Source organism: Eschscholzia californica, unplaced genomic scaffold, assembly GCF_041429995.1.
Source record: "Eschscholzia californica isolate CP2 unplaced genomic scaffold, dmEscCali1.0.p SCAF_4, whole genome shotgun sequence".
In the NCBI taxonomy this organism is placed as follows: Eukaryota; Viridiplantae; Streptophyta; class Magnoliopsida; order Ranunculales; family Papaveraceae; genus Eschscholzia; species Eschscholzia californica.
The window spans coordinates 53112215-53132937 of record NW_028238461.1 but is presented as its reverse complement, the minus strand read 5'-3'; the positions used below and the strand labels follow the sequence as shown (position 1 = coordinate 53132937).

The 20723-nt window shown below is 35.6% G+C and overlaps 4 protein-coding genes across 5 annotated transcripts; all 4 read left to right on the top strand.

Moving 5' to 3' along the window:
- Positions 1-726: 726 nt before the first annotated feature.
- On the top strand, positions 727-5726 carry SWC2 (DNA binding protein SWC2). Of its 2 annotated transcripts, none has more exons than XM_086632695.1 (12): positions 727-967; positions 1201-1270; positions 2049-2120; positions 2258-2301; positions 2386-2644; positions 2950-3025; positions 3160-3279; positions 3437-3505; positions 3802-3844; positions 4564-4629; positions 4889-5090; positions 5270-5726. In XM_086632695.1, exons 1-11 carry the CDS (start codon positions 897-899, stop codon positions 5076-5078), a joined length of 1080 nt encoding a protein of 359 aa, XP_086488821.1. In that variant the 5' UTR covers positions 727-896; the 3' UTR covers positions 5079-5090; positions 5270-5726. The 2 variants fall into 2 exon arrangements, with proteins under 2 accessions (XP_086488821.1, XP_086488822.1); XM_086632696.1 differs by having other exon boundaries at positions 771-967; positions 5274-5726.
- Positions 5727-5780: 54 nt separating this feature from the next.
- Positions 5781-11052, top strand: LOC147546077 (mRNA-decapping enzyme-like protein). The gene is made up of 8 exons (XM_086632694.1): positions 5781-7267; positions 7350-7390; positions 7484-7533; positions 8305-8449; positions 8721-8777; positions 9545-9668; positions 9932-10399; positions 10659-11052. The coding sequence occupies exons 1-8, from the start codon at positions 7109-7111 to the stop codon at positions 10713-10715; spliced, it is 1101 nt and encodes a 366-aa protein (XP_086488820.1). The 5' UTR covers positions 5781-7108; the 3' UTR covers positions 10716-11052.
- Positions 11053-11466: 414 nt separating this feature from the next.
- On the top strand, positions 11467-13224 carry LOC147546076 (small RNA-binding protein 11, chloroplastic-like). Its single transcript, XM_086632697.1, has 4 exons — positions 11467-11766; positions 12530-12598; positions 12687-12793; positions 12887-13224. Exons 1-4 carry the CDS (start codon positions 11640-11642, stop codon positions 12995-12997), a joined length of 414 nt encoding a protein of 137 aa, XP_086488823.1. The 5' UTR covers positions 11467-11639; the 3' UTR covers positions 12998-13224.
- A 2037-nt stretch (positions 13225-15261) lies between these two features.
- On the top strand, positions 15262-18609 carry LOC147546075 (cationic amino acid transporter 7, chloroplastic-like). The gene is made up of 5 exons (XM_086632692.1): positions 15262-15938; positions 16027-16249; positions 16481-16829; positions 16950-17181; positions 17824-18609. The coding sequence occupies exons 1-5, from the start codon at positions 15551-15553 to the stop codon at positions 18408-18410; spliced, it is 1779 nt and encodes a 592-aa protein (XP_086488818.1). The 5' UTR covers positions 15262-15550; the 3' UTR covers positions 18411-18609.
- The last annotated feature ends 2114 nt before the right edge of the window (positions 18610-20723 follow it).

Below are 20723 nucleotides of genomic sequence, written 5' to 3'. Positions count from 1 at the left end.
CCTGCATAGTTTCCACCGACATAATCGAAATTTCCACCGAAGTTGTTGGAAATATCGAAATTTCCACCGACATGGTCGAAATTTCGACCGATATAGTAGAAATCTAGCAAAAAACTCGGAGAAACTAATACTAGAAACATATCCATTTCTTCGTCTTTTTCATCTTCATTTCTCTTAGATCTCTCTTGATTTTTATGTTATGTTTTCCATGGTTTTTAAATCTATTTGAACGATTTACGCCTTCACTTAACTGCCTAAATTGATTTTATCTTAGTAACACCTCTAATATAACTGTGTAATTGACGATACCTTCTCAAACTAACATAGTTTGTTAATTATTATCAGTAAGAATGTTATCTTTTGGGTGTTATAGCCAAATAATTATTCAATTTACCCCCGGAAGTAACTGTGTAATTGTTAATACTCCCTCAAACTAATAAATAATGTTAAACATCATTTTGATGCTTCATTATGGTTTAATAATCTTGTTATACATAATTGCATCATATTTCTATCATTTTTGTAAAATTGTAAGATTTCTACACTGACCGAAACATTTCAACGAAACGTTTCCATTTTTGGACCGACCGAAGTTTCCACCGAAACCGAAATTTCATTCCTTGCCCCATACAACTATCCGAATCATGCTGAAGTGTAGAAGCATGTCTTATGGTAAAGTTTAACTTGGTAAATTTTAGTTAAAGGCACCCAAAAAAAAGTGCCTGTGTTGAGAGGGGCGTATTTAACCATCTTTACGATATGGGGCGACAATAACGGAGTGGCGGAAATAACACAAAAGGCGCCTTTGAACTTCCCTACATCATCATCTATCACTATTCTGTCATAGCCTTGTCTGTGATCTCATAAAAGTTGACGCGGAAGTTGCAGAAGTGAGAATGGCTTCCACCAAAGAAGATGAACCTCTCATACTTCTTGATCGTTCTTCCCGCGCGACTAGAGGGAAAAGGTACTCACTTTAACCCTAATTTTAACCTACCACTCTCCATTGAATATCGGATTTTGACGTATTAATCTATTTCTGTCGAGGATTTGAGCTAAAATTTGACGAAATTAAAAACCCTAATTTTGATATCAAAAACTGCTCTAGAGAAGTTCCAGATGTTTTTTTTTTTTCTTTTACTTTCTCTTTTGATATATTGGTTGGAAAAATAATGAACATATATATGTGTGTGTGTTTAGGATGACCAGGTTGCTTGACCAAGAAATTGAAGAGGATGAGCAGTTTTGGAATCAGGATGCTCTTAAAGAGGTACCTCACTCTCGTTCATTTTCAAAATATTTTTGCTGGTAAAAGGACTTCATTGCCAATTGATAACAGTAGAAAAATACTCAGGCAGCATCAATTTGAAGCACATCCCATCACCATATCAAAGAAAACTAGAGCAAGCTTTTATGTTTAGAACTATACTTTATATGTTGCGTTGAGGTGTAAATTATATGTTGTCAAAATGGGTAAGCACGGTTAGAAGATTATGAAATTTAGGACTCGCACTATGTGGATCCAATGGATCACCTTTTTGGCGTGACGTTGAAATGGCCATCGTGCATCCTTATCCTGCTGGTGTTGTCTGATGGATTTAATTATGATAGGAATCATGAGATGTCTAACAAACACCATCTTTGGGTTCCTTATTGTTCATAAAGCATGATATTTTGTTGTTCACCAAGTGCCAACTACTAACGACCTCGAGATCTCTCATCCAACTTTATAAGCTCTGAACCCGAATAAATTTATTATATTGTTGGGGTTGTTTGGAGTTTAGACGTGTTACTGGACATCAAGTTCCTGCGACAAATAATGTTGTAGTTTTTCTCTGTGGTCATGGTCTTCTTCCGACGACAGTTGGTATGGATGGAAAAAAAAGTACCACTAGAAGGTTGTGACTAGGCCGCTCATCGTTTCCGTTTGTCTTTCCAAATATTTGTAATCCTTTCTAGTACTTATAACGTCCATGGATATGAGTTGTCTTTAATGAGGACTGAACTATATTTCTCTTTTCTATCATATTTGGTAAAACTTTTTACAGGATGAAGACGATACAAATTATGAAGCAGAAGGAGAGGCTGTTGATGTATTCGATAGTGATTTTGATGAAGATGTGAGTATGACATAGGCATATATTTTCACATGTTTTTCAATAGTCAAAAAAATATTTAAGACCCAAGTTAGAGAAATTCCTGGATGACTTGTTTCAATTTTAGCTTCCTGACTTTTCTGTTGTGTTGGCGTGATCAGGAACCTGACCCAGATGAAGAGATAGAAAATGATGTAGATGACAGGTTTGTTTCTTCTTCCATTTCTTTTATCTCAAATGGTTCGAGAGAGTTTCCAGTTTGGTATCTAATAGTTGAGTTCTTTTGTAGGGTACGACCAAAGAAGCGATTGATGTTTCCTGGAAAAACTTTGAGGAAGCCAAAGAAAAAGAAGGTCCTCCTGAAATCAGAAGAAGCTTCTGAAGATGAAGGATCTCCTCAGAAGCACCAGACAAGCCCACCTGACCATCAGGACATCCCTGATGATTTTGAAGGTGAGAGGACCGTGAGGAAGTCTACAAGGACTTCAGTCATTGTGCGGCAAGCAGAAAGAGAAGCAATACGTGCAGAATTGCAAGCAACAACAAGGGTTAGTTCTAGTGATCAATCTGTTTTTTACACAGCTTGCTTAAGGCTCGTAATTTCATTATATTCTGCTAGTTGCTTATATGCTGTAGTTTGATCTGAAACATGACAATACAGTAGTTATAAATGTGGCTCATATTTACTTCATTTAGACACCTCAAAAGATACTACTTAAAATCCGTTAGCTGCTTCAATTAATTAGCCACTGCCAAAAATGAAGAATGCTAGTTTCTAGGAGTCCTCAAATTATGCAATGTTCTCATATTATGTTAATTCTAATGAGGTTATGTTTTTTGTTTATCCTGTCAGCCAATTAAAAGGAAGAAAGAAGGTGAAGAGAAGAGAATGACGCAAGAAGAGATGCTTCTTGAAGCAGCCCAAACTGGTACGGTCTGGGCTATCTATGTTAGATAAGATTCGTTACTTTCAGAAACGCAGTTGGTCTTTGGGACATTTGAGGTTTGATCTTAAATCTTAGAGAGGTTGCACCTTATATTGACGTAACTGTCCATACTGCAGAAATCATGAACTTAAGGAACTTGGAGCGTGTTTTAGCAAGGGAGGAAGAAGTTAAGAAAAGAGCACTTGTGCATAAATCTGTTTACAGTGGTCCTCAAACACGATATTTTTCACGAGATGGTGAGTTTGTCATTTGCACCTCAATACTTTTGTTTGTAAATGAGCATCATTGACTGTTATTACCTCCGACTACCAATCAAGGAGGGCTTAAATGTACCTGGACTATGCTTGGACTTAATTTTTTTCTAAGAAATATTTCAAGGTTGATATTTCACAGGTCAATCATTTATCGAATTCAGCAAAGGGGTTTCCTTTCAATCGGAGATTTGCACGAAAGCAGTCCCTTGTAAGTACTTGTTTAGCCTTTTTACATTGGAATGTGTGCTTGTGTTTGCGCATACTAGTAACGCATAGTGATGTTATTTGAGGAAAAAATTGTATCTATGTATTAGATGGATATTTATTGCATCATGATTCTTTAGTGGTTTCGAGTTCTCTTTCACTACTTGAGGCTTGCTACAAAAATAATTATTGTTCTCGCTGATCTGCTTGAGTCAGTTTTAACTTTAAAATGGATTTGAGGAACATGAGCCAGTAATTTTTCTAATGGGGCTTCTCTTCTTTTTCTTCTTTCTTTTGCAGATCCTAAAAAAGCTGTATGTGTGGTTACTGGATTACCTGCTAAGTAAGACCTCCTTGACTATAAAAATTGTTCGTTTCTACAATTTGTTAGCTCGACTTTTTCTTTCTTAGATATATTAGGAACAACAGACATGAAAAAGGAGAACTAGTCACTGTGACTCAGATGTTTGTCTAGTAATCAAGATCTTAGTTCTCACCTATAAAAAATGTAAATTTTTGATAAAAAATTGTAATGTTGAAACGAGATTGTAATCACTACTTGAGGTCTTCATTTACCAGACCTCCATTCACATGGTAATCTGATAATGATATTGTCTTGTCTAAACCTGTAAACCATCACAAGCATTACAAGAAAAAAAAAATATAACACTAAATGGGCACGTGGCTATGAGAGGAATCTGCTCCAAAAATTAAGTTGTCATACCAACTCTATCTCCTAAAAGGACTATTATTAAATCAAGTTTAAGCAATGTAAAAAAGAAAGTAATACAACGATAGTGGATCAGCTATAGCCTATAAGCTTATAGCCTGAAACTAATCTGGGTTAGACACCCATTACAACTTTGGGCACCTTTTCGTTTTGATGCTTACCTTTTTTTTCTTTGGATTCCTTGAAAGATTTGGTGTGGGTTTGTTCAAAACTTGGGAATAGTATTCGTGATCTCAATCCTGGATCCCCTCAATGTTGGTTGAGGGTTCTTTCCTTGTTGATGAAGCTGTTAGTCTGTCAGTTTAAATTTTATTTGCTATTTGGTGCTGTAGGTACCATGATCCAAAGACTGGGATGCCTTATGCAACAAAAGAGGCCTTCAAGATTATTCGAGAACGGTAAAGATTAAAGACCTAATTAATAAGACAATGATGTGTGTCTATGTAATTGTATAGAAGTTTCCGCCTTTTGGCCTTCCCTCAACAGTGTCCAACACTTAATATCGGTGTCACTCAAGTATGAATAAGATGATTGGGTAGCCGTATGCTGCTTGCATTATCAAATTTCGTCAAGAAACATCTTATGTGCTTACTTTCAAAATAGAAACATCTACTGTGCTTTATGTACTATTTATTTAGTTCTTTGTTTATTCAACAGCTATCTGAAGGAAAATAGTAGGGAGAACAAGGAAAAGAACGAAATGGGCATACTGTTTGATTCTATTTCAGGGCAAGGTTTTTCATCCAAGCGGAAGCGATCTGATGTAAAGAGAGATGAAACATCATATCTGCGATATTGGGCTCGCTTCCGCAGCATTCCAGCTCTCGAAATAGAAACTCTGGATTAAAAGCATCCCAAGGTATGACTGATGTTCATTTACCTGAACCCTGTGATTTTATAGTGGTGGAATTCCTTATATATCAATTTGAAATTGGACAAAGAAAGTGAATAAGCTATCACTTACCAAGTTATACTTATAATATGATTGAACTTGAGACAATTAGTTTGGATTTAACATTTTCTATTTGGTTTTGGCAGACAGATCAAGCAAGAGTAATCCAGAATTCGTGAGACACATGAATCAACAGGAAGTATCTATGCTCTGGTAGATGAAAACCGTATCTTCCGTAAGCCAAAACATGGTTACTGTTAGTGTGTTAGAACAAGATCGGAATTGATTTAGGTGTCTAATAAGCCACTAACTCAACTTCCTCTGGCGAAAAAGATGAAGCTAACTTCATCTGTTTCTGGCTTTTAAGTGTTCAGATTTAAACAGGAAAAACGGTTACATTAGCTAAGAGAGATTGTCATGATGCGGTCTAATATCATCACATTTTGGCGGATTAACTTATATTTATGGGCGAGGATATCAAATGTGCTTGCATAAGGTATTTTGTCACCAATGACTTGTAATTTTCATGAAGAACTAGAGATCGACGATGATATGTATTTTCAGGTGAATCATCATAAATGTACAGATTAAGGATACCCAACTCTTTCTTTTGTCATTTCGCTTCCATTTTATTATAGCCCAAACAGACTTCAGGATTGTGTAAATGAACTGATTGATACTGAAAGATTGCCCCGACGACCCAAGGCAAATGTCACAACTCATGACTCACCAGACTGATTTCTTTCATGAAGAACACAGTTGATTTCCTGTGTTTTCGCATTTCTGGATCTGGATCTGATTTGTGAAATATCAAGTGAGGTGGGAAACTGATACCTGGGATTCCACTATTCCAGGAAACATGATTCCCCATCTGTGCTGGTGAAGTTTGTATTGAAGTTGTTGATTCTTTTTTTTTTTTATTGGGTTTGATGGAGTGAAGCGGTTACAATACGTTAAGCTAGATTATGGGTATCTGGTTCAAAGAGTAATCCTTCATTAACCCAATTATTACAACAATATTTCTTAGCGAACAAATTCCCTTATCCAACCTGTCACTAAACAAAATAAAACCCTTAACTTGGCTACTACTTGGGTGGGGCATTTTTTAAAACAATTATCCTTCGATTGTTATTAGCGTGGTTTACACAAGCTTGTTATATAGATAGATTATTTTTCGATAAAAATTGTGTTTTTTTTATTATTAATTAATTGAATTTGTGAAATGAAGGAATATTTCCTTCTTAATTTCTTATTTTATAGTAGATGAAAAAGGTGAAAAGAATCTTCCTTTTGTAGAGGCAGATGAGAAGTGATTAGGAATGAATATGATTCTAAAGATAGGTTGAGAAGCAAAGGGTAGTTGTTGAGTGGTGGTTAAGATTAATCAGTATGGCAAATGCTATAATTCACCAAAATAATTTGAGGTTCTACACCTAATTTTCTTTTAGGCATCCATGCCCCCCAATTCCATTTTTATATACTTGAAACTCATGGGCCACTTTGATTGGAAAAAATTGATGGTATTATCCAATCTAAAGACAGTGTGTGGAAATCGATTAAGACAATTAATTATATAGTATGAATTTGTCCTAGTATATCATCATCTTTTATCTAATTGAGAGATAGTTGAAAAACATCACCAATACTGTTATTTAAACCTAATTAGTTTAGTCGATCTAATTTTGGTTTGACTGGGTGGACCAATTAGGATGGAGTTCACTATTCATCAACAGTCTAATCGGTTGAAATATAACATATAGTCAATGGGGTGAATGAATCTATTTGAGTCTTGACCATTGAGTCAAACTAAGAACTGTTTTGACTCAAATAGTGAGACCCAAGCCGGTAAGGGCAGAAGCCGCAACAACGAAGTATCGCCGATACAAAGCTGCCACACAGATCCACCTCTCTCTTTCTCTCTCTATAATTGTTTCTGAATGTCTTTCACTCACCGTGTTTGAGAATTAGGGTTTTGATTTGTAAAAATGACTCACAGTGGAAAACTAACTCCAAATCTAGATCAAGAAAGTACGAAGATCCTTAATCTTACTGTTCTTCAGAGGATTGATCCAAACATCGAAGAGATTTTAATGACAGTAGCTCATGTTACTTTTTATGAATTCAATATTCAGCTTAACGAATGGGTATATTCAATTTATCTCTCTTTCTTTCTCGTTTTGTTTCCATTCTTTGACAGATTTCTTTGTTGCTTATTATCTTATACAGAGTCGAAAGGATGTTGAAGGATCTCTCTTTGTTGTTAAGAGGTGAGATTTGTAATTCTTAAGTTAGGTTTTGTAGTAATTGAATTGAACTTGTTTGTTTATGATTTCTACTGTATTTGATTGATATTGTCGCAGGAATACTCAACCTAGATTCCAGTTCATTGTAATGAATCGGCGTAATACAGGTTAAGATTTGTAATTTCTTTTTTTTTTATTACTGTTCTTTATGTCTAATCTACTAAGCTTAAGTGATCTTTATGTGAATTTGTTGTTTTAACATTGGTTAATCGTTATTAGTCTATGATCGAGGGAGAAAATAGTGATCTTATGAAGATCATACAAACAGTATACATTGTAGACAAACTTACAAGCAAAAGGACTAAAGAATTGGCTCAGTTAGGGTTTTATTACTCATCGAGGGGGTTGGGAGGTCACTTAGACCCCTAGGCTGAACCAGTTTTCAGCTGGATCAGCACATTTTTATTTCATTTTTCCACGACTCTGGGTTGCAAACCTCCAATCCAACAGCTGGACTGCATATCTTGAGCCAGAATTGGATTTAGTTGAAAGTACGGAGTGATGTTCATGGATAATGCTCCAACCAAACATGTAAAAATATACAGTCTCCCTTTGTACTTGCTATCGGTTTGTCATGTTAGATTTTAACGATTGTTTTATGAACTTAACTAAAAAATTTTGTACGTTAATCCTTAATATGTTTTGAGCTTATAATCTTAAATCTTTTACCGTTTTTGAACTGCATCATTAATCTTCAATCCCCTAACATGCTAAATCTCAAATTTGTAAGATAAAGTTCAATATCTTTTTGACCCGCTGAAGTTTCAAAATATACAGTTCTCATCTATTACTTTTCATGGTCCATTTGGTTTTCGTGAGCACTCCTAAACAAGTCACATATGTTAAACTTCTACTGAGCTCTCTCTGTTCTTGTTCAGATAACCTCGTGGAGACGCTTTTAGGAGATTTTGAGTATGAAGTCCAGATTCCATATGTGTTATATCGCAATTCAGCGCAAGAAGTTACCGGTATTTGGTTCTATGATTCACGTGAATGTGTAGATGTTGCAAATCTCTTTGGCAGGTAGGAATAGCGGCATAAAATATGACAATAAGTTCCTATGTTTCTAGAATTCCTGGGTCTATACATGGTCTATGTATTGCTGATCAATAATTGAAACCTTAATCATAAAACACAATTTCGCATGTCAGTGCAAAATTTCAGTTTAGGATCTAATCATCTGTTCGACATTTTCGTGGGAGCAGAATTACCATAAATTCTATGTCACTCTGTCTGAGAAAGAACTATTTGTAGATCTTGTTCTTAAGGTTCTTCTTTATGTTCTTGTGTCCAGGATACTCAATGCGTACTCTAAAGTTCCTCCAAAGCCAAAAGTCTCTTTGACCAAAAGGTAGTTTTTTTTATTATTATTTCTGACAGATAATTAAGCATGATACTTCCATTTTTCGGTTTTTTATACTGCAAGCTAATTATTGATGTTCAATGTTAATAACCTCATCTGGCCAATGGTTATGAGCTCTGTATTATAATTCAAACATCGTTATATCTTCTTCTCTGATTCCAAACTGAAAAAATCAGTTGAACTGGTCATATGGGTGAATACTCAGAAAGTTAAGTTTCAGGTTTTCTTTGCTCTTCAAGAAGAAAAGTCTTATCCTTATTGTTCACCTTATTTGAAATTAGAAGTCATGGACTAGTGTTACGCAAATATGCACCTTTTATGAGAAAGATATCAATTACGTATTTGTGAATGACAATGCATATAGGTCCTCTACTTTAGACATTCGGATACGTATAAGTGAAGCAAAGTGAGAGGATCTAAGGGTGCTTTCCACGGACCTTCCGCAGAAAATAAGTCTACTATGAAATGTCTACGTCTACCCATGTTATATTAAAGTAGGGTTTGCAACTAAGGTTTGTTATGATTGGACATATCTATTGTAGATTACCTTCCTGATAAGAATATCATCTTCGTAAAGAATACAATTTTGGTTCAGCTTACAAAGTGAGTAGCGCATCTGCTATTCTGACATTCGATTATGAGCTCATCCACTTAAAATTGTTGCGACATTGTACCTTTTTTTACTAGATTGTTCTTTTGCTGTCTGCTTATTTTGTCTCGACCTCAAATTCTTACTTACTAATCTTTGGTGGCAGTGATATGGAGGACTTGGAATCCGGTCCAACCATGCCAGTAGTGGAGGCCAAACTAGAGCCATCATCTTCAACTGTATCTACAGTTCGTGATGTTCCTGCTGATTCTTCCTTTGTAAACTTCAGTGTATGTACTTGCTCTTTTTGATCTATTATAAACTCCTGTCTACCTAATAATATACCTTAAGTTATTGGTCTTGATTGTGACCAGACTCAGTATTCCGAAAGGGAATACAGTTATAATTATGTCATTGCTACTTTGTCTTTCATCCTCAACTTCGTAGACGGGAATGTTTAAGTTTTTCTGAACTAACTCTTTTATATTTTTTAAACTGTTCCATTGGAACTTTCTAGCTTTTTGAGCATAACATTCTCTGTTAAATTTCACAGGGGGCTAGGAACACCGAAAATGCTTCAAGAGCAGCCATTCAAGAACAGTTCCATCCATCACCTGCAACAATCCCTCTCTTATCCCGTTCACCAAGTACCAAACCTTCCCCTTTACCAGCACAACAAATACCGTCTGCTCCTTTTCCAACTTCATCTGCTCAACTACTACCTCTCCTTGAAATTCCTAGAACCAGCAGCAACAATGTCACTAATCTTGTGAAGCCATCTGCATTTTTTGTACCGTCTTCTTCCTCATATGCACCTTTTCAGCCATCAATGCCCTCACCTGTGACAACCACTACGAGTCACCCTCCAGTCACTCATCGACAGCTGCATGGTGCTCCTTTTCTTCAACCCTTCCCACCACCAACCTCACGCCCATATCTCGCACCTCCTATCCCAAGCTCTGATTCTGGACTAGTTCTTAACAGAGACAAAGTTCGTGACGCACTTCTGAGGCTTGTTCAGGTTTGTCCTTACTTTGTACATCCATTCATTGTGTTAAATGATCATATTGCCAGCCATCTTCCCTAGATTGGTATCTTTTGAAAGACGAGTCACACAAGACCATAGCAATAACTTAGCTCGACTTACTTCTTTTGCAACTTCAATCTGAGCATGTATAATCTTGCATAATTATGTTAGTTATTGAGTAATTTTGGCTCACTATATCACTTAATTTTGACTTTATGCTCTCTAACATTTCAAACATTCTTCTGTGTTATAGAACAATCAATTCATCGACATGTTCTACCAAGAGTTGCTGAATGTAACTACTAATTGAGGAAGGTGTGTTTGGGACTGACTAAACTTCGCGTTTATGTATCTTCAGAGCATTCGTCAGATGGGATTTTGTATAGTTCTTTAGCTTCAATTACCGTATTTTCTGTTTCTTTTTCCGTTCTTAGGCATTTGATTAGCTTGTGAAATAGTGTAAGTTGTAATCAGCTTTGTGCGAGTGACGATAAAGTCATCATCCAGTTTCTTTTAAATATACGGACAGATTTGGGTTATAAGATCAGGTTTCTTTGATGGAAATAGTATGTGTCTAAAACAGTGGAATACTCTTGTGAACTTTTGAGTTGATAATAATCCAATAAAGTCCAGTATCATTCTGTAAATATTCTGATCAAGTACCTTTTAGATATTGCTTTGTTTTGTTTAATGAAAGATTCCAATGATAATCTAGTCTATCTTGGACCTGGAAGTTGGATGCAATATTTGGGTGCTTCAAAATGTTCCAAGATTGGTTGGTAAAAAGGACAGAATTTCCATCTGAATTAATAGTTTCACTCAAAGTTTTAGTATATCCATGGGTGGCATAATATACTTATAATTTTAAATCATTGAGAGAGAGAAACTCATCCGTGTTTATATAGGAGACAGAGAGAAATGGGAGAGAGAGTCAGAGAGATACACAACCACTAAACAGAAATGGGAGATAAACAACCACCAAAAGAGGGTAAACACAGGAAAGAGAAAAAGTGACGAGTTAAAAGGTTGGAGGCCAGATTTGGTTGCCGGACAATTGTGGTGGGGGGGGGGGGGGGTTAAATTTTCGAGTTGGTCAATAATTGGGGGCTATAACGGATTAACCCCTGAATAGTTCAATTTGACGGCTGGAACAAACGGAGCATCTCAGTCAATAGTTTCTTCAGTTCAGTATATATGAAAGAAACATCAAAACCTTAAGAAATAGAGCTAAACAATGGCGGCTTTCAGAGGGATTTCTCGTATACTTGGAAACTACTCATCAGAACTATCAAACCCTAGATTTCGTCTTCCTCATCAGCTCATCTCTCGTAGAGGCATCGCTTCCAAGCTCTTCGTCGGAGGTAAAAATCTAAACTTTGAAAACTCGATACCACTAAATAACCCAAAAAGGTATTATTAATTAATGAATTGCAAAAGAAAAAAAAATTAGGGTTTAAGGGAAGATGAGTTTTTAGAACATGGGTTTAAGGTGGAATTTCCATTTGTGAAAGTATCACTACTTTAAAGCAAAAAAGATTTAGGGATGAATATAGTTGATTAGCTTCTGATTTCCATGAATTGGTATTTTACTTTTTGTTACTTACATAGTTAGTGAGCAAACATATTAGCCGAAAAACACAATAATGAATATGATTTCTTAATGGCAACACATTAGGCCAATTGTTCTCTTTCTTGATTGAACGGTTAACTATGCCAAGTTTCGCAAGATCGAAAAATACATATTTAGCTTCGAAATATTTGAACTACTATCCTTAATGCCGCAATTTTCAGCTTTTCGTTTCCTTTGATCTTCTTTTGTCCCTCTCTATGACTTTACTTATCAAAATCAACTCTATCCAGGGGAAGGCCATGATTATATATAGACTATAAAGTGTTATAGCTTACTTTGTTATTACGCCAATTGATGGATTGACCCTCACTTATTGGTATTAACAATGACAAAATCAAAATTTATTAAGGCAACTCGGAGTATGCAGAGCTATAGCCTGAGTTAGCCTACTCATAGATCTGTCTCAGACCCCTCCACCCAAATTAGCGTACACGTTGGTTCTTTCATTTAATTTCATTGTTACGTTTACTTGGTGATATACGGATATGTTTCAGGGCTCTCATTCTACACAACTGATAACTCGTTGTCAGAAGCCTTTTCAAAATTTGGCCAAGTACTTGAAGGTAATCACTCACACCTACTGCTATCCAATTCAGCTACATATTTTGTTTCAACTAATCCTTTTCGAGCTAACATGTAAATTTTTGTCAGCCAAAATAGTAACAGACAGAGTATCAGACAGATCAAAAGGTTTCGGATTTGTGACCTTCGCCACAGAAGATGAGGCCGAGAAGGCCATTGCAGAAATGGACGGGAAGGTCAGATTCTTTCTTCTTTTCTTCTTCATATGATTTATGAATAGAGACATCACATTTTTTCCATCGAAGAACGGATTAAGTATATATTTGCAGGTACTGAATGGACGCGTTATATTCGTGGATATTGCAAAACCATCAAGATCAAACATGAGAGATTCGATGCCAATAACAAGAGGTCCTCCTGAACCAAGTACAGACAATTAACTTTGTGACCTATATATTCTACAACAGAACTAGTAATGGCATGTGCATGTTAAAAAGTACAATATGTGAAAATACTATTTAGCGCTCTTTCCGTTCATTTTTATTCAAAGTTCCGTTTTTTTTTCTACATTTTGAAGGATGCCTGTCATTTCAAAATGATGTTAGATATGTTATGCTCAAGAGCTCGACCTTCTTGATTAAGTTTAATATCGTCTTTTGCTTATTCATAACTTCTATTGTCCCAGATACATTTGCTAGTTCATGTCTCACCGTTCGCCTTTGTTGTTACTCTGCCTGGCAGAATATTGGCGCGACATTCACCTCCCTTGCTCCATTTCCATGTCTGTTAAATGCATAGGAAACTCTCATGACTAACTAAATAATATGATTGTCCACTGATTCTGCAAATTTGTCTTAAGTTGGATGTCCACATTCCACAAACATAAATAGTTGCCACCTAAATGGGTCAATGCAAAATGGGACTCATTTAGGTTTTAAAATGGGTGGGTTTTTTTTAACCCCCAATCGCCTTCACATATATTGAATTGTTATGTCCAAATCATTTGTATATAAAAGTTCGGTTAGAAAACCATAACTGCAATTCTACCATGACTTCGAAGAAGATCGATAGAATATGCTTAGAAAACAGCTAAAACAGCTAGAACTGAATACTGTGACTGCCACTTGAAAGGAAAACAGTATGGGGAGGTACTTATCCTAAGTTTAATCTTCTCTCGGAACAATTTAATCTATCCGATATCCAATTATCCTTATGCTATAAAAGAAGAGCAACTTGACCCCATATGATCTTCCATTATCTTTTCCAACTAATTTGATAAGAAAAAATAAGTTGGTCACAATTCTGAGTTACCTTCGGTTTCAAATTGTTATGACTTATACTTTTTGTTGTGTTTTTGAGTATTTCACTAACTCATTACATTCGAGAAAGCTCATGCTATTAAAGCTTTGTCGAGTTTTAACCAATCTCATAATTTTTATTTTATACATTCTTTATAGAAATGTCTACAATTAGAACTTACATAATTTGTTTTGTGTGGAAAAAGGTAAAAGCTAATGCTTTTCCTTTGAATTAAAAATACAAGTTATAAATAAACTTGTTCATTAAGATTTCAACTCTGTTTCTACATATGTGTATATCATTAGTAGCTAAAACATAATTTAATTTGCTGAAACTATTGTTCATCGACACACAAAGGAGATCACATAAAATTTCAGAAATACTAAATAGTTTGAACATTCAAGCCTATTACAGGTCGGAAAGTGAGGTGGTGGACTCCAATTATTCAGATTATTTCTCATTCTTCGCAATTTGATCAATTGGAGCGGGTTATGTCACCATCTATCTGGTGGTGGGTCACAATTGTCATTTAGAATTTATGATAACATTGGATGGTAGTGTTGCAATTGAGGTAGCAGAAGTTCATATGATTTGATGCAATCCTCCTCCCTCTGTTTGGTTGGAATTGGATTGATGCATTCGAGGATGGAGTGGAGTTGAGACGGCCTAAAAAGAAGGTAAAGCAATTAAACTCCAAGTACCGGGGAGGGCCGGGGAGACGATCACCACCCTCTGATTTATGGACTTCGTTTTCCAACACAACATCCAACGGTTCCCATTCTTTGCTTTCTTTTCAGCCAATGTCTTTATCTTCTTCCTTAATCTTCACAAATCCCAATTTGCCACCTCGACATAACTTTCATACATTGACACGTCATCACTATGGGCTTTTCAATTTTTGCAAGTTACCAGAGCTTGATGATTGTTGATAATTAATGGAAAACAAAAACTATGAAGAGTATTCGGTGGAATGGGAGTTACACGTATAATTATTAATACAAAAGCAGAAAAATGCAGGAGCCAAACGTAGTCTCTTACTACATTAAAGTTTATACGAGAGAATATTAAAAGGGATTTGATTTAGTATTATCTATTCTTTAGTTCAAGTGGGTGGTGACAATTTACAAAATATTTTTAGAGAGACTAGTGTTATATGGTTCGTAAAAATGAATCAGACACATTCCAAATTAAATGTGGTGGACTTTCATTAATCAGTCCATTTTCTTCTCTAAAATGAATCAGACACATTCCAAATCAGATGTGGTAGACTTTCATTAATCAGTTCATTTGTTTTTTAAATGTCTCGGAAAGTGAATGTCGACTACATCAGCTTCTTGTTAAAAAATAGACATAATATTGAGTATTTTGTGAGGAGTTGTTAACAACACTAGACCTAATTGAGTAGGTGATAAATCAAACGCATCTTATTATTAAGACATTATGTCATATCTTACCTGCAGCTCCAACAATTAGGCAGTTGATGACAAACTCCAAAGCTAACAACCAAATTTTCTTGAGTCAGAATCCTATTCACATCAGTCTGAGTGACTTAACCTACGCCACGCCAAATTTAACGGCTTTCTAGCTACCCCACCATACGTCACTTCCGTTACCTCTCAACCTTTTTCTTCTTTAAAATCCCCTGTTCTATTATCCCTTTTCTTCATTCTTTTAGAGAGAGAGAGAAATCAGAAATGGCAGAGACACATCACGGTTCATCGTTTTCGAGTTTCAGTTCGTACTGTCGAGCACTTAACTATGTTCCGAAACGAGTAGCTAAGAGAGCTTGTTCAGTATCGACGACATTCGAAGAGATGAGTCGAATTAGAGCTCAATCTGGTCCAGACATGTATAAAAGCTTAAGATGGTTTGACCTAGTTGGTTTTGGAGTTGGAGGAATGGTTGGTGCTGGAGTTTTTGTAACCACAGGTCGAGCTAGTAAACTTTATGCTGGTCCAGGTGTAATTTTATCTTACGCCATTGCTGGACTCTGTGCACTCCTTTCTGCTTTTTGTTATACTGAATTCGCTGTCGATATGCCCGTTGCTGGTGGTGCTTTTAGTTATCTCAGAATCACATTCGGTACGCGTTATTTAGCATTTCCTCCATTACTCTCTCAACTCATCATCATCTTCTTCTTCTTCTTCAACTTATTGTTGAATATTTACAGGGGAATTTGCTGCTTTTGTGACTGGTGCTAATTTGGTGATGGAATATGTCTTGTCTAATGCCGCTGTCGCGAGGAGTTTTACTGTGTATTTAGGAACCGCCATTGGAGTATCAGCAATAGATAAATGGAGGATTACAGTTCCATGGCTGCCAGAAGGATTCAATCAACTTGATTTCATTGCTGTTATAGTCATTTTACTAGTTTCTCTCTGTATTTGTCACAGGTACCCTCTTTCCCCCAAATTAAACAAAATTATTAAAATTTAAGATTGTTGTTTCAATTTTTACCAAAATTAAAACATGGGTTATTGAAAAAATTCGGAATTGAAAACTGGGTACTTCAAGATTTTTGACTATCTAGTTTCTTTTAGATCAAAATTTTTGTTTTTGTTCTTACTCTGTTTCTAACTATTTTCCTCTGCTCTGTTTCATTTGACAATTTTTGTTGGTTACAGTACCAGAGAAAGTTCAGTGTTGAATATGGTCTTGACATTCATGCACATAATATTCATAACTTTTATAATCGTAATTGGATTTTGGAAAGGTGATTCAAAGAATTTCACAGAACCATTTGATTCAAAAGAAGCAAAAGGGTTTTGTCCTTATGGGATTTCAGGGGTTTTTAATGGAGCTGCAGTTGTTTATCTAAGTTATATTGGATATGATGCTGTATCAACAATGGCAGAAGAAGTGAAAAACCCAATCAAAGATATTCCAATTGGTGTTTCTGGTTCAGTTGTTCTTGTCACTCTTCTTTACTGTTTAATGGCTACTTCAATGTCAAAACTCGTTCCTTATGATGCGGTAAGAACCCTAAAATCCATATCCACAAAAATAACAGTCTCCCATTAATAAACTTTATTACAATTTTCGGTTACAGAGAACCACCATTAATGACTTTTTCTCTCTACAATATAATGGCAGATTGATATAGAAGCTCCCTTTTCATCAGCATTTAAAAGATCAGACGGTTGGGGATGGGTATCCAATGTTATAGGTGGTGGAGCTAGTTTCGGTATATTAACATCTTTGACGGTGTCGATGTTAGGGCAAGCTCGGTATTTATGTGTAATCGGACGGTCTAGGATCGTTCCTTCTTGGTTCGCTAAGGTCCACCCTAAGACATCTACGCCTGTAAATGCCTCAGCTTTTCTAGGTACAAGTTCTCGGTTGGAATTTCATACGATTTTTTTACACTGCAACCGTGATATTATGTCCAACTCGCCTTGTCTTAGGTAGCGTAGCAAATTTAGAGACTCAATTATGTCCTAAACTCTACTTGTCGGGGTTCTGTCGGCCTAAGTCGGATCAAAATACTACCAATTCTGTTTACTCCATTCCAATTTTAGGTTGTATGGGAGGTATATCATGTGTGCACTTTAGCCATTTAAGCTGTTGCACTAAAGGACCTACATCTTCATTTAGGGTGAGTGTGAAAGTGACCCAGGTTTCTTTGGGTAGGATAGGAGACCCACATTCTTTCACTACAAATAAAAATGTAGTGTTTTAGTCTATGTTTGTTCATATCTTAAATAAAAATAAAACTTCAAATTGTCATTTTATATCAAGATAGGTCTTGTTAAACTTTAAGTCCGTGACAATTTCTATTTTTATGTGAAAGAGCATTACGATCGGAATATAGGTTAGGTGGTATGAACCTTTTCGAATTGCATAAAGTTAAGACTATATGTGCAATTGTCAGTTTATATCAAGATAGGTAGCTTGGTTGTCTGAGGTAGCAAGCTATATGTGCAATTGCACTTTTCACTGACTTTAATGTCCTTTTTAAATTTTGCAGGACTATTAACAGCATCAATCGCACTATTCACCGACTTCAATGTCCTTCTAAACCTCGTATCAATCGGTACTCTATTTGTATTTTACATGGTATCAAATGCTGTTATTTTCCGACGTTATGTTTCATTAGGAAATACAAATCCATTGCCGACACTATCATTTCTTTTCTCATTCTCTTCTCTTGCCATTCTCTTCACACTCATTTGGCAATTTGCTCCACCAAGCGAAGTAAAAACCATCTTATTATGTTCATGTACAATAATAACAGTGATAATCTTACAAGTATTCCATTACTTAGTACCTCAAACTCGTAAGCCTGAGTTCTGGGGAGTTCCTTTAATGCCATGGATTCCATCTATTTCAATATTTCTAAATCTATTCTTGTTGGGTTCTCTTGATGGTCCTTCGTATGTCCGATTCGGGGGTTTTTCGGCTATCCTTGTTCTCTTTTATGTTTTGTATAGTGTTCATGCCAGTTTTGATGCAGCACAAGAAGGAGATGGGTATAGTTGTTTTAGTAGAAAATATGAAGTTCTTCAGAGAAGCCCAGAAACCAGTGATAATCAGGATTTTAACTTTAAACTCTAAGAAAAAAATGTATTTCTTTTTCCATTTTTTTAAAAGGGAATAGGAGTAATTAATAGCCAGGACATAACATTCTCTAAAATAAAAATGGTAGATGTGTGTACATGTAATTAAGAGGCCTTTTTTTTCCTTTCATCTAACTCGAGTGTGATCACATGTAATAATTCATTAACTTTAGGTTTATCCAATGTTAATATAGTAACGACGTGCAATGGTGCCTAATCAAAGATAATACGATGTGCCCTAGGGCACGAGACAAGTGATAAATCTTTGTAAACTTTTAACAAATTGACGTTTGCATTTCTTCACTAACATTATCGATTTTAAGATTTTTAAATTTAAAAGTTTATGTTGGCTTGGTTATGTATGAAAAAAAAACCCAAAAATTCTGTTGTCTCTCCTTTATCTATGTTAATGGGAAGTAAATAGTATGATGCTTTGGTAGGAAGATTTTATATTAACATTAAAAACCAAAAATCCTGATTGTACAACACTGGGTTTATAAACTAAAAAAGACAATGGCCTAAAGCACAACAACTTTATGTCAACAACTTTATGTCAACACCTTTGAACCACTTGGGCTACCAACTGTTGACACAACCCTAGCAGTTTGAAATTGGAGTTGCTCCACAATATAGCTCTTTTTTAATAATAGAATCTTTAAGATTAGTTATTAAAAAATATATTAAAATTGAGTATGTTATTTGTTTAAACAATTATTAAGGACATAAAATAGGAATTACATGGAAATTTAATCGTCAATGGTCTTTATTATCCACAAATATACATGTTTTTATCATTCAAAATCCAATGTCTCTTAAACAATAATCAATTATAATCTTTTCTAGAGAGAGAGAGGAACTCCAGTAACCATTTTCTAGAGAGAGATCTTAGTTTTTAGTTATTTAATTTTCCGGTGAAGGAACCCTTCCTTCGCAGTAGTCCCCTTCAGTTTTGAATGGGATGAAGTTCTTTTTAAGTTTTCAATGTCTTAGATTTAAGTTTGAAGTTAGTATTTCTCTGAGAGAGAGATGGATGGGTTTCATTCCATCGGTGAAGATGATCATGAGAGACACCAATCAAATCAAATTAAAGGTTTCAAAGTCGACCTACGAAGAGAAGATGGATTTGCGGATCTGGTTCGTACATGAACAACTACGAAGATCTGGGTTAGAAGAATAAATCACACGACGGGATTTGACAAAGTAATCTATCATCAGATTGGTATCAATTCTAGTATCATCATACAACTTCATCTTATTAGTATTATTTTATTATCGATGATCTTATAGGATCTTTAATTTGTGACCTTTAGGGCATTTTCATTCTCGATCGTAAGAATCTTTTTTTTTTCGACCTTTAGGGTCTTTTTTTTAGTCTGTGTCCTGTGAATTCTTTTCCCTTCATGAGGCACTTTACATTCGAAAGATGTGTAACTTTACTTATGTAACTCTCATTCAGAAGAATAACTATTATCTACAATGTAATCTTGTGATTGTTATCACTTATGAATGGAATTATGGTTTAATAAAATAAAAAAATCAATTATAATTATATGACTTTTTGAAGGAAAAATTGGAATATAAGAAAAGTGGCGGTTAGCTTATGCTTGAAAAAACAAGAACTCAATAAGGGCATCCACTCCTTTTGGGAAATAATAGGCGCCTCTATAGGCACCTCCCGAATAGCTGTAGGGGCCTCCCTCTGTTGGCGCCTCCCTTGCCGTGCCAAAAGGCTCCTCCCACTCCAACAGTGCTTCTTCTTCTTTCTTCTTTCATATTTTCTTTCTCTCTCTACTTCAAGAAATGGGAGATTCATCTAAAATGCTTACTGTTCTTGAAAGCAATATTAATCAAATTTGAGGTTAGTGGTTTGGTTAGATCAGAATAAGCAATTGATCCATCCTTTGTTATTAATTGGTGATATTTCAAATCCTAAAACCCTAGAACCAGCTATGGAAAAAATTGATGCTTTGATAATTTTTACAAGTGCTTCTTGGGTTTGTTCACACACTAACAAAATCACGACCATGGAAGAACGATTACTGACTAGAGAGAAAGAGAGTTTTAGAGAGAGAGAGAGAATAAACTAAATTCTTCTTTCTAGTGATCTATCTAACAAGAAAGCTTAAAGAGACAAATCAATGAAATTAGTAGTATTAGATTGTTGTTGCTACCTTTACCAAGGAGAATTGGTACTCCACTAAAAATTTAATGACACAGACTTCCCCCATGAACGCCCAGTACTTCATGCCTTCAAGCTTTAAGATTCACGGAATGGCTAGTCATAGCTTCCGGACTGTTCCAGTCCGTGGGT

Coding starts and splice junctions, on each gene's coding strand:
- LOC147546077 (XM_086632694.1), top strand. CDS start 7,109: ATGACTCACAGTGGAAAACTAACTCCAAATCTAGATCAAGAAAGTACG. Junction 7,534..8,304: donor AATGAATCGGCGTAATACAG/GTTAAGATTTGT, acceptor GTTCTTGTTCAG/ATAACCTCGTGGAGACGCTT. Junction 10,400..10,658: donor CACTTCTGAGGCTTGTTCAG/GTTTGTCCTTAC, acceptor TCTGTGTTATAG/AACAATCAATTCATCGACAT.
- LOC147546076 (XM_086632697.1), top strand. CDS start 11,640: ATGGCGGCTTTCAGAGGGATTTCTCGTATACTTGGAAACTACTCATCA. Junction 12,599..12,686: donor ATTTGGCCAAGTACTTGAAG/GTAATCACTCAC, acceptor AATTTTTGTCAG/CCAAAATAGTAACAGACAGA. Junction 12,794..12,886: donor TTGCAGAAATGGACGGGAAG/GTCAGATTCTTT, acceptor ATATATTTGCAG/GTACTGAATGGACGCGTTAT.
- LOC147546075 (XM_086632692.1), top strand. CDS start 15,551: ATGGCAGAGACACATCACGGTTCATCGTTTTCGAGTTTCAGTTCGTAC. Junction 15,939..16,026: donor TTATCTCAGAATCACATTCG/GTACGCGTTATT, acceptor GAATATTTACAG/GGGAATTTGCTGCTTTTGTG. Junction 17,182..17,823: donor AAATGCCTCAGCTTTTCTAG/GTACAAGTTCTC, acceptor TAAATTTTGCAG/GACTATTAACAGCATCAATC.
- SWC2 (XM_086632695.1), top strand. CDS start 897: ATGGCTTCCACCAAAGAAGATGAACCTCTCATACTTCTTGATCGTTCT. Junction 3,280..3,436: donor ACGATATTTTTCACGAGATG/GTGAGTTTGTCA, acceptor GATATTTCACAG/GTCAATCATTTATCGAATTC. Junction 4,630..4,888: donor TTCAAGATTATTCGAGAACG/GTAAAGATTAAA, acceptor TTTATTCAACAG/CTATCTGAAGGAAAATAGTA.